Here is a 16,029-nt window from a genome sequence, read left to right as displayed (position 1 = left end):
ACAATTATTAAATGATTTTTATTTTATTTTATTTTTTTTTAAAAAAAGAACAAAGTTTCAACAAAAAAATGGGTTAAATATAAAAAAAAAAAAAAAGCCATTTGAATTAACATCCAATTTTAGAATAGCCCCCTGAATTTTCAAGTGTGCTAAAGTGACCCATCAAACTACCATTGTGTTCTAAAAATGCCACTTTTTTCGATAATACACTTATCCTTTTAAAAAAATTAATAAAAAAACTATTTTTTTAAACAAAAAAAAAAATCTAAAAAGTTAAAGAAATTAAAAATTTTAAAAATTAAAATTTGTTTAATTAAAAAAATGACAATAATATTTTTATTTTAATATATTTATATTATTTATTAAGAGTGACAAGTGTTGCCATCTTATTGGCACTGACGTAACATCTAACAGAATTTGTCACATTTTTTAAAGGAATTTAACTAGAGGGAGTGGTTTGTATTTTTGGCATACTATAGGGACCTCTGAGTTCATTTTGATACAACATAGAATTAATTGTAAATCAGATAAACCACAAGAAATAATTTTGCATTTTTCCCCCTTTTTTTACTAAGAGTGACACATGTCATCATTTTATTGATACTAACATAGACATTAACAGAATCTGTTAAGTGTTTTGACTGTATGGACTAAATTGTTATTTTAGCCTATCCAGATGACTCTAAATTATCTGTATACCGCAGGGAGCGATTTGTAATATAGGCCAATTACAGAGACTGATTTTGCACTTATCCGAAAATATATATATATCCACCCCTCTTTTTTTTCTTCCTTTATTTTTGTTTAAAAAATAATTACTCTAAGATTACAGGCTCACCACGCCTAAAGCTCAGCCCTTATTAGCCATGTGTAGGTCACGTTCCACCATGGTTTTTGTGGCACCAGAATTTGGTTGAGGTTTATTAATTGAGTAGGTTGACTTAGTTTCAATTTTAGTAATGGTTAGACATGTTGAGATTGGGACATGGACATACATGCATGTTCCAATTTCAATGGGTCAAAGTTCGACTAGGATTGGAAATGTTGAATTTTGTCCATTTCAATTTTTCTAACTTCATGTTGGGCAAGATTTTATATAAGTGCATATGTTTTAAATAATAATGCCTTAAAATCACATAATACTTATTGCTGATGCATATTTTTGCGTAACCAAATTTGACGGTGGGTATCTACAAAACAAGAGAATGACTACCGGAATGACGCCGAGTTGTTGACATCAAGGGCCAATGGATGAGCTTCCAATGGTTTAGGTCTAAAATCAATAAAGATGAGAGAGAGAGAGAGAGAGAGAGAGAGAGAGAGAGTAGGGTTATATATGTGTCGTACTTTTTTAGATAGGAGCGGAGCTAGCATTTAGAATTTGGGGGCAAAATTGAAAAAAAAATAAAAAATTGGGGTGAAACTAAAAAAAATTAAGGGTACAATTTTAACTTCTAAATTTATTTTAGGAAAAACATGGTGGCTAAGGCTTGGAGGGCCCAAGCTACCATGTAGCTTCATCCCTATTTTTAGAGTTGGTGACTCTTTCTATGTAAAGTTTGTGGGTTTTGCCTAATTGTTCGTCACGTAATTAATTATAATTGTGCAATAGCTATTCGAGAGGCATGCCATTCTTAAACTTTTACGACTTTTCTATTGAATTTGAATGGGCCTTTTTACTAAGTGAATCCAAGGCTACCTATTCCCATATCATATATACGTAATACATGGACTAATGGTTTTAAGGGTTTCTTATCTCCTCACAATTCAATGTATCTCCCATACATGTCAATTCTTCAAGTGTAGTAATGAACAAGGGACCCCTTCCTTGCTTGAAAACCCTTTCTACCTCACTCGGACCCCTTTAAGGTTGAACCCTCCACTTGTAGAACCATCAAAATTAATTTTGGATGCTACAATTAGAGATACCTTTTCCATTAGGGCTGATTTAGTTGCACTGTTTTGTGTTGCAAAAACAAGTGTTTGTCCCACTTGTGGACCCAAATGAGGATGAATATGTTGTTTTGCTTGATGTCAAAGCCCCTAGAATAGAAGGTTGAGAACATTATTCTTAAAGGGGAATCGTTCAATGCAGCGGAGACTATCCTGCTCACAACTTAATCAAACGACTTGTTGTATCCAAATTAACGGGAATTGTTCAATGGAGCGTAAACTATCCCGCTCACAACTTAATCAAACGAGTTGTTGTATCCAAATTGACAGGAATCGTTAAATGGAGTGTAAACTATCCCGCTCACAACTTAATCAAACGAGTTGTTGTATCCAAATTGACGAGAATCGTTTTGTAACGACTTAAAAAAAAAAAAAGCTATATACATCTATGCCACTATTTTAAAATAATTTGTCAAGAAACTCCTTAAAATCACTTATAAAATTCAATCATTTATAAAGGGAAAATGTTAAATTTACAAAACCAATACAACAACCCCTCACATGAGGGTGGGCCCCACACACTGGAGCCCACCCTCATGTGAGGGGTTGTTGTGATGGTGTTGTGTATGAATCAAACCCCTTTATAAAGAAACAAGCGTGGCCACGTGGGACTCCTTTATAATCAACCCTCTATGTATGCTAATTATCTTCCGATATTAGACTTGGATATTAAATATTTCTTTTGTTAATTTTTTTTATTAGATCCCCTTTATAATTTGTATAGCTAAACTTACAATAAAAATTATTAAAAGAAATTTAAAAAGAAAGAAAAAAAAAAGAACAAAGAACAAAGGTTCAATAAAAAAAAAAAAGGGTTAAATATTTTAAAATAAAAAAAAAATAAAAAAACTTTTTGAACTAACAGCCGATTTTAGAATATCTCTATGAATTTTCAAGTGTGCTAAAGTGACCCATCAAACTACTACCGTGTTTCAAAAATGCCACTTTTTTCAATAATACCCTTATCCTCTAAAAAATATAATTAAAAAAACTTTTTTTTTAAACGAAAAAAAAAATCTAAAAAGTTAAAGAAATTAAAAACTTTAAAAATTAAAATTGTTTATTTAAAAAAATGATAATAATATTTTTATTTTAATATATTTGTATTTATTTATTAAGAGTGACAAATGTCGCCATCTTATTGGCACTAACGTAGCACCTAACAGAATTTGTCACATTTTTTAAAGGAATTTAACTGGAGGGAGTGATTTGTATTTTTGGCATACTATGGGGACCTCTAAGTTCATTTTGATACCACATAAATTAATTGTAAATCAGATAAACCATAAAACTAATTTTGCATATTTTTTCTTATTTTTTATTAAAAGTGACACATGTCATTATTTTATTGATGCTGACATAAACATTAACATAATTTATCAAGTATTTTGACTGCAATGACTAAATTGTTGTTTTTGCATACCCTGATGACCTCTGAATTATTTGTATATTGCAGGAAGCGATTTGTGATTTAGGCCAATTATAGAGATCGATTTTATATTCATCCGAAAATATAGATTAATCCATCCTTGTTTTTTTTTTTTGTTTAAAAAATAATTTTTTTATTAACTTTTTTTTTAGAGGATAAGGGTGTTTTCGGAAAAAAAAAATGAGGTTTTTGGATTACGGTGATAATTTGATGGATCATTATAAAACACTTAAAAATTTAAAAAATTATTTTAAACTCGGTTGTTAGTAGACTCTTTTTTATATATTTATTAATCCATAAAAAAAATGAATTGAACTTGCCCACCCAATTTATATACGCGTATGGGTAATGAAGCGGGCAAGTGACCGTACAAAATGACGTTTTCAAATGATAGAATCGTCGTATTGCTAAACTTAATTAGATAATTAAAAAAGAGAGTTATGATATTCAAACCTCGTGCTTTACCAACACTGACCAAATGGGCTTATAAACTTTGAATATTCACTTCTTTTTTTTCTTTTTCTTTTTTCTTTTTTTTTTTTTTTTTAATTTTTATATATTATCATTTTCTGTTGTCATCAAAATGGCACTCTTTTTAAAGAAATCACATTTTTTTAACCAATCAATTACTTTAATCATCCACTTGATCATTGTTTCCTATAATTTTGCCCAAAAAAAAAAAAAAAAGTGGTTTGTAATTTCATAGCAATAGACGCGTTTGACATTATGATTTAATGATAAAAAATACAATTTTAAATTAAATCGTATAAAATAAATCGTTTAAAATTGCATTTTTAAAAATTATATAATTTGAAAACGCAAAAAATATATTTTTTCAAATTGCATGCAATTGATTGCTTTTTTTTTTTTAAAAAAAAAAACGTGTAATTTTGAATGCAAAATTATGACTTTAAATGTCAAACTGAGATTGTGCCAAACAATTAACTACATTTTTAAAAGAGTAATGTTACACATCATCCCCTTGTCCTCCTTTTGTCCTCCCAAATTTGATGTGACTCTTAAAATCACCATTGAATTTATGATAGATCATTATTGAATTCTGATCCAATGGTGATTTTAAGAGCCACATCAATTTTAGGAGGATAAAAGGTGGACAAGAGGATGATGTGTAGCATTACTCTTTTTAAAAATTATATTTTTAAATTATATTTTTTGAAATCGAAAACCCGAACGAATCCTAACCGTGCTCTATTTTAATATGACATTGAAATTCTGCTATATCAACTTTCATCAAAACTGACAATATTTATTATACTTTTCATATTTTAAAACCGACAAATGTTAATATGAAAAGAGTAATGATTCACTACCACCTAAATATACAACTTTTTACCACCTTGTCTATGTGGCAAGGTGGTCCCCCACCTTAATTTATTTTTTTTAAAAAAAAAAAAAAAACTCAAAAAGTAGTGGGGACCACCTTGCCACATAGGCAAAATGGTGAAAAGTTGTATATTTAGGTGGTAGTGAATTATTACTCGTATGAAAATCTCAATAATGTAAACAAAAAAACAAAAATAGTTCAAAATTGAGAAAATCCACATGAAAAACAATAATTATAATTTGTCGTCTTGTAGAGATCAATAAAATAATAATAAATAACTCCAAAAAAACATGCTACAAAGCCTTGACCGAAAACAGACACGTACAAAATTCATTGAGTCAGAAAAAGAACAAGATAAGGGAGGCGAAGAGAAGGGCATTTTCGTCTTTCAGAACGAGTTAGGTGGATATCTTTTGACATGAACAAAAAACATCCCAGAATCGCATTTCCGCTGCTCATTCGTTTTCACACTCTCATATATATAAAAATATTAGACGCCGAAGAAAATCCCAAGCATAACCAAACAAAAGCTGGAGAATTTCCCACTTAATTAGCTCTTTGATTCTGAATCGGAGATGGAGGTGAAGCGCCGGACGGTGCGGACCCTAGTGGCGAGGCTCAGCTCGGTCTCGGAGCAGACCCGAGCCGAGGCCCTGAGCGAGCTGCGACTCATGACCAAGCACGATCCCGACATCCGCCCGCTAATCGCCGAAGCCGACGCGATCCCGTACCTCGCAGAGACCCTCTACTCCTCCGCACACACCGCGCAAGAAGACGCCGCCGCGACGCTGCTCAACCTCTCGATCACCTCGCGAAGTGCGCTCATGTCAACGCGCGGGCTACTCGACGCGCTTTCCCACGCGCTCTCTCGCCACGCCACGACCTCGTCCCCCTCCGCCGTCCAGTCCTCCGCCGCCACGCTCCATAGCCTCCTCGTCGAGGATTCCTACCGGCCCATCATCGGATCCAAGCGCGACATCGTCTACGCGCTACTCGACGTAATAAAGAACCCCAACTCCGCTACGAGATCCATCAAGGACGCGCTCAAGGCCCTGTTTGGGATCGCGCTCTACCAGCCCAACCGCAAGACGGTGGTAGAGCTGGGCGGGGTGGGGCCCCTGTTCGGTTTAATCCACAGAGTCTCGCTCGCCGGGATAGTGGAGGACGCGACCGCCGTAATAGCGCAGGTGGCGGGATGCGAGGAGAGCGAGGAGGCGTTTAGGAAGATTTCCGGGATTGGGGTTTTGGTGGAGTTGGTGGATGGGGCGGCGGGGGAGAGCATGAGGGTGAGGGAGAACGCGGTGGCGGCGATACTGAATTTGGTGCGGTTCGGCGGGGAGACGGTGGGGAGGGAGGTCTGGGAGATGGGTATGAGGATGGTGGATGGGGTGGCGGATGTGGCGGAGAGCGGGAGTGTGAAGGGCAAGGGCAAGGCGGTGGAGTTGTTGAAGGTGCTGTATAGCGGCGGAAATGGGTGTTTTTTGGGGGACGACCTGTCGGAGTCGGAGTTGAAGCCAAGGGAGATGAGTGCATGACATGATTTTTATTTTGGAGTTTGTATTGATTGCATGTTTGGATTAATATTATTTTGTTCTGATTTCATTCGTTGTTTAGATTTAGTTAGATCGATGAATCTGAGAAGTGGGTTTCATGGATGTACAGATTGATCCTTATTTATGGTTTGATGTAAATGAAGTAATGGGTAACACAGCTACTTACTGATCTGCTATATTTCCTTTTATCTTTCGATAATACATGAATTTGAGCATCATTTTGGAAAGAACATCGATTGATTATGTTTGCTTGTTCCTTTGAGGAAGACAATTTTACATGAACGTAACAAAGTTTTGCCGACGTGTCTGTCGTGACTGGGCGGCGCCGTGGTTGCCGGGACGGTGGCCGTGGGTCGTGAATGGCTTGATCCGTGGACGGCGTCGCGGCATAATGAGTCTATAAGACTCTGTGGATCATTGGATGACGGTGGCTTACGGTGGTAAGACGACTGTTGGTGCGAGTAGATGGCAGTAAAATTGGCGGGTGGCAAGGAGATTGGGTCGTGGGAGTCGATTGCCTGTGGCTGCTCGCAAGGACTCTATCCAATTTGGCAACTAGTTTCTTCAATCTTCTTTATCATAAGGTTCCACCTGGTAGAGTCAATTTGGATTACTATGAAGTTAAGGCTTTGATAATAATTATACGAGAGCCCTTTCTATATGGTAGTGGTAGAAAAGAAGGGGTTTATGCCCACCAATAATCACTTGACACATCAGTTAAAAGCAAAAAAATTGAAATTTTAGTGTAGTAGGCAATCCTTGTACCACCATTCCAAAACAAAAGAAAAACCCTACTGCACGTCCGCCCATCCGCCGGTCAGCCTTTAATCCGCCTCAAATCACCGCACGTCCGCCTGGACTGAAAAAAAATATGAAAAAAAAAAAACTGAAGCTCCTCAACCAAACCCGTCAGCCGATTGCCTCTTCCCCGTCACCGGACGGCAGGTCCTCCAGCCACAGAGATCCTGCGACCACCGGCAAGCCTCCAGATCCTCTTCCCCGCGACCTCCCGACACCGTCGATAGAGATCCGGCCACAGATTCGAACTGAGCCTCGTTCTCTCCTGGGATCTCTCCCTTTCACCGGTCGTTCTCCCCTCTTGCCCCTCTGGTGGTTTTCGGTGATCACATCTAGTCCGGTGATTTGGTGCTCTCGACATTCTGGTTCAACCGGAGATGGAAAAACGGCGATGTGGTCAGGGTTGAACAAAAGTCGGCCACGTGGTGGCGCGGCTTCCATGGGCTACGCCAGTTTGGTTGTTTGGGTCGGGGTCGGTGGTCAGGGCTGTGTTTCCATCTCTCATCTCTCTCCCTCGATCTCTTCATTTCACTGCAAAGAGAAAAAAAAAAAAAAAAAAAAAATCGGGTGTTTTGCTTTTATGTGATTTTCTTGCTCCAGGCTTATATGTCAATTTTTCATTGGTGAGCAAACAAAGCCTAGTTTCTACCACAACCGAATTGAAATTATTTTCTAATTATATTACCTTTGATAAATATTAGATTACGTTGAATTTAGGGATTCGATTATATTGAATCACTGCAAATTAAAGAATATGATTAAAAATTCAAATATATAAATAGAGTTTTTTGTATTGTAACATAATCAATTGTTATCCTAAGAACATAGATCATAGATCGAACCACGTAAAACTCTTGTCTCTATTTTATTATTTTCGCTATTATTTTTATATTTTCTACATCCTTATGAATTTCTTCACCACCCTTGTTCCAAGATGAGCAATTTGTTATTCCAAGTGATCCACTATTTGATCCGCCATTGAGCTTGGCTTTGATACTAAAAATAATGTTGTAATGCGTAACGGGGTAAATAGTTAAGTTCTGAGAGCCCGTTTTGAAGAAAGAACTTAGACCTTTTGACAAACACAAAGTTTAAAGATAGATTTCTGCATAAATTTTTCATTATTTCATCATATTTAAATAGAAAAATATTACAACCGGTTGTGGTGGAAATAAAAATAAGTATGGAAATTACAATCGATAGTACTTTTGTTATACAAAGAAATGGATAAGAGATGAGCAAACGATAGAAATAAAATATTTTTCATTTTAAGGAGTATTTTGAGTTTTATTTATTTTTTTATTGTCTTATAATACGAGAATATATAACAAAATAAAAATCAAAATAATTAATATATTTTGTTAAATACATGCATATAGGGGCCATATATATAAATAGAAAAAAGGTGAGTCATGATGGTTCTCTGGAAAATGTCTAAGAACCATTATTGTTATGGAACCTCAAGCTGATGACTAAACTCATCCGCTTAAAAGTTTTTAAAACTAATTAATACGAATCGGAAATCCTTTGAAATTTCCTCCTTGAATTTTAGAGAAATGATAGCGGGGGACCTTTAACCAACCCTCATCTCCCCTATTTTCAATAAAAAATACAATTTTATTCAAAAAAAGTGTACTTTTTGATTATTTTGTTTTACTTTTTTTTTGAATAAAATTGTATTTTTTATTGAAAAGAGGGGAGGGGGTCCGGTTAAAAGTCCCCATCTATCATTTCTCTAAATTTTAATGGCCGCCGGCACCTAATTACCTAGGAAAATGATATGTGGAGACGGAAAACGGCCTTCATCACTCACTTTTTATTAAAAAGAATGAATTTTAATAAAGAAATTATATCTAATGTCACATCAAATATAACTTTTTCATTAAAATCTTTTTTTTAATTAAAAAGGTGGGTGCCTCCGTCCCTGGCGTATCACTACACAATTACCTAAATCTCGTCATTTCCTTCTTGAACTGTGTAAAATTAATTAAAACTAATTAATACAAATTGGAAATCTTTTGGAATTTCCTCCCCTAATTTTAATGATAGCCTGTTATGGGCCAAATCATGATTAATGTATTTAATTAATATGTTTAATAGTTGTGAGTTAAACTGTTACTTGTATTGTCATTTCACTATCAATCACACCATCAAATATCCATGCTCATAACACAGCCAGCACCTAAACTCCTCAATTCATTTCCTTCTCGAATTGTGTAAAATTCAAACCAGAAATTATAGAGACCCCAATCCATCCCAATTGATGCTAATTCGTCTCTCATCATGTGACGGCATCATCATGTGACGACATCTCACACAGTCAACCCCAATTTTTCAGTTTCAAATTCTCAACAATCGCTGTCAATTGCAAGTAATTCAGACAATAAATATGAAAGTTCTCTATAAAGCCTCTTTGTCCAAGTATGGAGCAAGCTGTTTCGGGACCTGCTCGAACAAAAAACTCTCACAGCTGCTAACCGACTTTATTCCAAAAAAAATTTCATCCCCCACTCTTAGTTTAGTACGTAATTTTCGTTCAAACCCCTCATTTACATATGCCCTAAATGATCTTGTTAGCTCTATCAAACCGTCATCCACCCATAATAGGATTCTCTCCAAAATGGAAAGAAACTTTTTTATAATCAAGATTTTATTTGACAAATCTAACAGTGTACATGATGCAACGTCATTGTAAACCATGTCACATGGCAACAAAATAAAAAATTCTAAACGTGAAATAAATCATCTCTATTTTAAGTAAAATTGAGAAGATCCTTATCACAAGAAAGCCGCTTTAATTTAAAAACTTTAAATGAAGGGATTTTTTTATTTTTTCTTTTTATACCAAATAATGTTATATAAATCTTTAACTTTTGTCATCAGTATCTTTGTAGGATTCTATTGTTTAATCAACCACTCCATTTTCTTTGATGTGATCAATCACTCCAATAACTATAAATATTTATTCTAATCAGCAACAGCCAGCTTGACAACGATCATAGTGCTCTCACAAAGAGCTTCACCCCCCCTTTGTAGACGGGGAAGAGGCAACTCTTGGCAACAAAAGTTGGGTGAATAATCCAATTGACAAGCATTTACAGATGAGTGGATAGCCTATTGGAAAGGATGCCTGTGTGTCATCACTATATGCTCACATGTTCGTTCCGAACAATTTAGGTATAGATTTAAATTTTGTTTTGTTGTATTTAAGTGTTTTTCCTGTATCTTGCGATATATTTTTTGATTTCTTTTAATATTGTGTTCCGTTTGTTTGAGCGAAAAATATTATATGAAAAATATTTTTTTTGTATATTTTGGTGTTTGGTGAAAATCATTTTTAGTTTGATCGTAAACTCTTCATTCTTACATGCACGTTTGTGGGAATCCGTCACCGCCGGACATTGTAGTTTGTTAGTAGTCCGAATCTATCGCCGAAGATCCCCGAATTTTGGTATTCGACTGCAAAAATTCGACAGCATTGGCTGTATTCCGGCGATCACCGGAATTCGACAAGCCATATTCTGGCAAAACTGGCCGGAATTCGGCATATTGTGCCAGATTCCGGTCAGTTTCGCCAGAATCTGGCTATTTGTGTCGGAATCCGGCAACAATAGTCAGAATCCCGCTGGCCAATGACGGAATCTCGTCACTTGTAGTTTTTCGCCGTTGGTGATTTTTTTGTAAAAGCTAAATGCCATAAAATATTTTCAGAGAAATTATCTTTTTCTGAAAAATTTATTTGTTGAAAATATTTTACGGCAGAAAACATTTTACGTCGAAACAATCGGAGCATTATCCAAACTTGATTATGTTTTACTTACTAAATCTTTTGAAATATTTTATAATTCTTTCATTCTTTTTTTTTTTTTTTTTTTTTTGTTTATATTAGTTGGTATTAGTATGAATGGAATATATAGCATAGTTGACCTTAATTAGGTTGACCAACATTCATCAAAAAAAAAAAAAAAACAGGATAAGGAACATGCATGTCGGACTTAGAACTTAGAACAAGTAAGTAATGTTCATATTATATAATAATTGATTTGAGGCATATGTGGTTAGCAAAGACAAAATATTTGAAGAAAATGTATTGTTCAGTGCCTCTACATTATGGTTTTTTCGAACCTTAATGGATATATGATAGGCACTGTGACAGTGAAAGATAACAGACATGCATGTGGTCATAGATTTTGTCACGGTTCCTGGTAGGAAGTGGGTGAGGCTTGGAATTTGAAGATCCAGCATGGCTGCAGCATAATTTGGTCAAGGGAAAAATGCTCTAGTAATCTTTGAAGTTTCGTCTTTTATCAAATCACTTTTGGTTGGTTCACATGTTAATTTGTTAAAGTTCCGGCCGACTCAGGTGTCAACGACATGGTTCGTCTAGCTAGCGTGGTGTGTGTTTGATATAAGCTAGTTAAATGGATCGTCGTCTAGTCTAGACACGTGTTTGCTTTTCATTGGACATGAATGAGGTGGCCGGTTTGATGGCCATGTGTCATTCATTATCACGGTTAAAAAGTTAACGAAAGGGGTATGAAAAAAGTCATTCGATAACGGTGCGAACCTTGAAGAGTGATTGGATAAAAGACGAAACCGTATGGACCACTAGAGGAATTCTTTTCCTCTGGTTTATTTTTTTCCATCACAAAGTCTTCATCATGGGAAGAAATTTATGCCATATATGTTATTTCCTTTAGATGCTTCTCTTTATATTATCTGAGATTAAGTATCTGATTCCATCATCATCCCTATCCATGACAAAGTCTTGACGATGGGAAGGAAAAATCTATACCATGTTGAATTCTCCAGTTGATGCCTCATGCTTAGAACCACCAAATTCAACCAGAAAATACCAATATGTGATAACCCTAGCTTTACCGTCTGCATCAAATACTTGTGAATTATTATTTGTATTCAAACTTTGGTTAAAAGTCCTCTTGGTGGGGGCTGTGGATGAAGAGTCCAATTATCTTCTATCTAGCTGGAATGTCAATTTCTTTGCAGAATACCTATCTTTTCTTTAGAGCTGCTTTTGGTTCCACCCAATTGTCTTTGCACTTTTAGTCATAGACTTTTTTTTTTTTTCCTTTCTAAATTAACATTTTTGCTGAATTATCATGACTGATAATCTTGTTTTTTTCCCTAATATTTAGAATAACATTCTTAGGGTCAGAGAGGACTGAGGTGGGTCATGTAGATTCGATTCGGCTTTCATTTGGCCAAAGAAGAAAATAACAAAAAATAAAATAAAATAAATAAAGGTAAGAAGAACCATTTAAGATATGTTTCACTTTAAGGATAGGGTTGTAAGCAGAAACAGCCGATCCTGAGGCAACTCATGAGTACTTTTTAGTTGCTTCGCTCAAATTATTAATAATTCTGCATAGTTCATGATTTTTTGAACAAAACTTAAGTGTCGAGAGAGGGGTCATGGCTCTCCCTAGCCTTCTGATTGTGTCGTTGATTGTAAGATGATTCGATGCTCAAATTCGACTATGATAAATTTATTTTGTGCTTTTGAACAAACTTTTTGGCCAGCCATTTTTGCAAAGCACAACTAAAGCCAGAAGCATTACATATAAGGACAGAGCCAAAAACTCTTATGGGTAGGGGTCAGAGGTCAAACAAATTTGTTGGTATGGGCCAATAAGCTAAATTTTTATCTGACCTACTTTTATTTTTTTTATTTTTTGAAATTGAGGGGGGGCCATGACCTATACCAGCTCCCCCCTAAATCCATACCTGATTACATGGCTAGGTTTGCTTTGGCTCGTGTTATTTTAGAATGGTTCAAACAACCAACCATGGTTTTTTTTTTCTTTCTTTCTTTGGTGGGGGGTTGACAAGTAATGGAAATAATTCAACAAAATTCAAGTTTTAGAGAAGTACGTATTTTGCTAGATATTATTTGAATAAATAGGAAAACAAGTTTTTTTTTTTTTTTTAAAAAAAAAAACAAAAAAAACTTGTGCATGTATTATTGGAGTTTGGCAACCTGTACAAATATTTATAACAATTTTGTGCAAGGTAGGAGTTTTTAAATTAAGGTGTTGCCGTAATTATGATTTTGTTTTATTTATTTATTATTTTTTGTAAGTATTATGATTTTGTTTTAATTTGTGAGAAAGTTACTTCTACATTATTTGGAAGGTTTGCCTAACTAGTTAGTACGTACTTCCTTTAATTAGAAGGATGAGGGGCATGGGTGCATCCATGTAAGAAACAGTTTAGGAATAGGGGAAGGTTAGTTTTTTTTTTTGTTTTTTTTTTTTTTTTTAATTATTAATTTTTTTTTTATTATTATTAATTCAATTCAAAGGGAAAAGAGAAATGAAATATTACAACAAATAAAATATAAACAAAGGAGTGGGCAACCCAACAAAAAACTCAAAAACAATTAGAAAACAGTGCAATAAAACCTAAAATTATTAGAAATTTGTCAAATAAATGACTCAGGCCATTAGATTTGCCGCCATAAGGGGGTGTTTTAAGAGGCAATCCATAAACATAACTACCTATACTGGGGTGGGTATCGGGTAAGTGGGTGTCGGAAACCCCTTCATCGACTTCCGACCAAAATAATCGGGTAAAGTCGGGGAATTACTCAACTTTATTCCGAGAAGGAAATTTTTCGACATTTTCGGATAATTCGAAATAATCGAAAAAATCAGTGAGGGGCGGTCGGATAAATCGGTAAGATTACATATTTACAGCCTAAAATTCCAACAAAGTGAACAAAGATTACAGATTCACCATTCATTCAACAAGATTACAGATTAACAGCCTAAAATTCCAACAAAGTGAACAAACCCAATAACCCAAATCCGCCGAAAATGAATAAATCAAAGAAAAAAGAGGAAAAAAAAAAGGAGTGGGAATGGTTTAACCGATGGCTCAATTCAGTTGAAGACAAGAGTGAGAGAGACGTTCTAGATCCCCGTCGGCCACTGCATCATCTGAGACAAGAGAGAGAGAGAGAAAGACAGGCGGCTGGCGGGCTAGGCGTTGGTCGTGGCCAGATGAGCAGGGCAGGCGGGCAACAGGTGGGCGTAAGTCGTGACTCGTGAGCGGCGGCTAGGCTTGGGCGTGGGCGTGGGTGTGGGTGTGGGCGTGGGCGGACGGGCTACTGAGAGTGATTCTAGGGTTTTTTTTATGGAGGTAGCAGAAGGGCTGGGTTGAGACTTGAGAAATGAGATTCTAGGGATTTGCAAAAAATATGAATATATAGAAAATAAAAGTCGTGGGTAATGGGCACTAGGTTTTAGACTAAAAGAGAACAGCAGCAAAAAAAAAATTTAGTTCTATTATATGCACTGTCGGTCGGTCGGTAACCGACGGATTTTTTTTTTTTTTTTTTTTCCCGATTACCGACCGACAATGTATTCGGAAATAAATTTAATTTCGATTTTCGATTTTTTTTTTTTTTTCGGTGGCGGTTGGCGAATTTTTGGTAGTCGGTAATCGGATAATTTGCCCACCCCTACCTATACAATATCTATTGTAGCAATCAAAAGGGAAATGAGCACTGAAGTTGGTTGGATCGAAACCCCCAAATAGAAGACCCACCTCTGTATCAAGTGTGAAAGGTACCCGTTAGAGAAAGTATGATGGATATCAAAATAGGAATTGTAACTAGAATTGGGGTTCTCCAAAGTTAAAAAAGAAGTTGCATGCTAGGGAAATCCAATGCGGAAGTATAAAGAAAGCCAACAATTTGACGCATGGACCAAAAAGAAGCGGCAAAGACAGCAGCGCGTGTTACACACACGCGTCAAGGTGGTGCATGGTGAGCACATGCAAGGGCGGATGGTGTTGATGGAGGCCGGTAGTGATAGAGTGGATCATGGGTGGAGCGGAGGAGCTGAGTGCAGTAGATCTAATTTCCAAGTTACTGACCAAAAAGAAAGAATAAAAAATGAAAAAGAAAAGTAAAAAAGGAAAAGAGGAAAATGGGAGAGGAGCATAGGAAGACAATAAAAAAGGAAGAGAAAAAACTCAATAGGAGGGGAGGAGCCCTCCTCTGGTGGTGTTTAACATGCTATTTTTAAATTACTACTTATTTCAAATGCTTAAATTTATATATATATTCCTTTACCTATATGCTTAAACTCTTTCTTTAATAAGCAATACTTAACACGTGAAATATTTTATTAAAATATAAAATAAATTATAAAAATAAGTTCAAATTCAAGACATATACTTTTAGTGTAGCTAAACATACATTATGGAAATGCTAATCTTTTCCAAATCCCACCATATCAGGAGAGTTTATTCTCCACTAAACTCCTTCAAACATAAATATAAAATATCCAAATATTTCACTAAAAGCTACCAGTGAGTTTATTGGCATCTCTGACCCACTGAGAAATGAAAAAGTAAAACTATTGTTGAATAGAATTGAGTTGGGCTTTTCATAGACTGTCTTTCACTTTTTCAGTAGGCTAGGACACTGTTATTTATTTAATATATTGGGTGGTGACTAATACCACTTTTCATGTAATTAATTAACTTTTGATTAGCAAAAGTAGGCCCACCCTAGAAAATTACCACTAGATATCAATAAACTATAATTTGAAAATAAGCAAGAGAATTCTCAACCCATCAATAAGACTGAATGCAAAAAGGTAGTCTCCAGTCTCCACTATGCTTCAACATTTATTCCATCATGCTCCAATCAGACTCCACAGCTGATGTAATCTTCATGATTATTGAGTCTAATATTTGTTAGCATTTGCCCCAACAACGCTAAAGATTAAAGACTATTATCAAGGCACTATCCTCCTCAAAAGCCCACCACTTTCTCTCTTTTTTTCATCTACTTTTCAACCACCTTTCAAAGGCACCATGTACTTTTAAACTTTTTGATTATTGTAAATTAAGTACCTTTTCTTTGGTTTAAATTTGGACTCGTTCAAAGTGCCATATGGTGTGGTATGGACCCCACACTT

General features: G+C 35.5%; 1 protein-coding gene across 1 annotated transcript; it reads left to right on the top strand.

Annotated features, from left to right (window-relative positions):
* Positions 1 to 5,181: 5,181 nt before the first annotated feature.
* LOC133880465 (U-box domain-containing protein 11) lies at positions 5,182 to 6,451 on the top strand. The gene has a single exon (XM_062319413.1). It carries the CDS (start codon positions 5,303 to 5,305, stop codon positions 6,260 to 6,262), a length of 960 nt encoding a protein of 319 aa, XP_062175397.1. The 5' UTR covers positions 5,182 to 5,302; the 3' UTR covers positions 6,263 to 6,451.
* Positions 6,452 to 16,029: the final 9,578 nt, after the last annotated feature.

This window comes from Alnus glutinosa, chromosome 10 (genome assembly GCF_958979055.1).
Source record: "Alnus glutinosa chromosome 10, dhAlnGlut1.1, whole genome shotgun sequence".
Classification (NCBI taxonomy): Eukaryota; Viridiplantae; Streptophyta; class Magnoliopsida; order Fagales; family Betulaceae; genus Alnus; species Alnus glutinosa.
The sequence above is the reverse complement of the archived record's forward strand: the minus strand, read 5'-3'. Positions and strand labels throughout refer to the sequence as shown.

Excerpts from the sequence above, each read along its gene's own strand:
- LOC133880465 (XM_062319413.1), top strand. The coding sequence starts at position 5,303 with ATGGAGGTGAAGCGCCGGACGGTGCGGACCCTAGTGGCGAGGCTCAGC.